At 72.8% G+C, this 1,096-nt stretch overlaps 1 protein-coding gene across 1 annotated transcript in view; it reads left to right on the forward strand.

Annotated features, from left to right (window-relative positions):
- CPSF3L (cleavage and polyadenylation specific factor 3-like) overlaps window positions 1-1,055 on the forward strand; it is a 3,268-nt gene extending 2,213 nt beyond the window's left edge. The window contains exon 4 of the mRNA XM_004695290.2: window positions 141-1,055. Coding sequence (XP_004695347.1) covers window positions 141-612 — 472 coding nt within the window. The 3' untranslated portion in view covers window positions 613-1,055. The remainder of the gene's footprint in view (window positions 1-140) is intronic.
- The last annotated feature ends 41 nt before the right edge of the window (window positions 1,056-1,096 follow it).

Here is a 1,096-nt window from a genome sequence, read left to right on the forward strand (position 1 = left end):
CGCCTCCTGCCCAGTGTGTGCCTGAGGGGCGGCCAGCCAGCCCCGCGGCCGCGCGCCTGGCCGGGCAGACAGCGGGCTCTGGGTCCCCGCTCTCGCTGGGCTGGCAGGCAGGGCAGCCGTCTCTGACTCGCCCCCCACAGCCACTTCCACCTGGACCACTGCGGGGCGCTCCCCTACTTCAGCGAGATGGTGGGCTACGACGGGCCCATCTACATGACCCACCCCACGCAGGCCATCTGCCCCATCCTGCTGGAGGACTACCGCAAGATCGCGGTGGACAAGAAGGGCGAGGCCAACTTCTTCACTTCCCAGATGATCAAGGACTGCATGAAGAAGGTGGTGGCCGTCCACCTCCACCAGACCGTCCAGGTCAGGGCTCCTGGGGCTCCGGAGCCAGCAGGGACCACACAGGCCAGCTGGGCTCAGCACTGGCCAGGCCACGTGGGCTGCAGGCCTCCGCGTGCCCCAGGGAGGCCTGAGCTCGGCGGCGGGAGCAGGGCGGCCAGCCGTGAGCGGACACCTGGCACCTGCTGCCCAGAACAGCCTGTAGCTCCTGGGAGGAGGCCAGGCGCGGGTGTCCAGGGCAGGGCAGAGCCCAGCGGGCAGTGGTGACGGGCTTCTCCCGCTGGCTGCAGGCCACAGCCCGCCTCTGCTCTCACGGGTGTTGGCTGTGGGGGCCGCCGTCGGTCAACCTCGGAGCCTGCCCTTCCCGCGCCTCGTGGGGGCTGTCCGGGCCGTCCCCCCGTGCCTGGCGGGGCGGCCTCGGCCTTGCCAGGTGCTGCCCGCCCTGGCTCCCATTCCTCCCCAGCTGTGCCCCGTTGGCCGCCCACTGGCCAGGGCGCGCGTGCTCCGTCTTCCGCTTTGGGTCTGGGCGTGGGGCCTCTGCAGCTGAGGCCCGTGGCACATCGGCCGGCCCCGCCCGCTGGACGCCCCGCCCGGGACCTCCGCAGGACCTGTGCTGAACCTCCCTCGGCCTCGGGCCAGCCTCCGGGCGTTGCAGTGTCTGGCTTCAAGTTCCAGCCGGCCCATGTCCCGCTGTCGGGCGGTGGGCAGCGGGCCCGGTCGCCCCTCCAGGCCGTGGCTCCCCCTGCCCGCC

Source organism: Condylura cristata, unplaced genomic scaffold (assembly GCF_000260355.1).
Source record: "Condylura cristata isolate star-nosed mole 26May11 unplaced genomic scaffold, ConCri1.0 scaffold00058, whole genome shotgun sequence".
In the NCBI taxonomy this organism is placed as follows: Eukaryota; Metazoa; Chordata; class Mammalia; order Eulipotyphla; family Talpidae; genus Condylura; species Condylura cristata.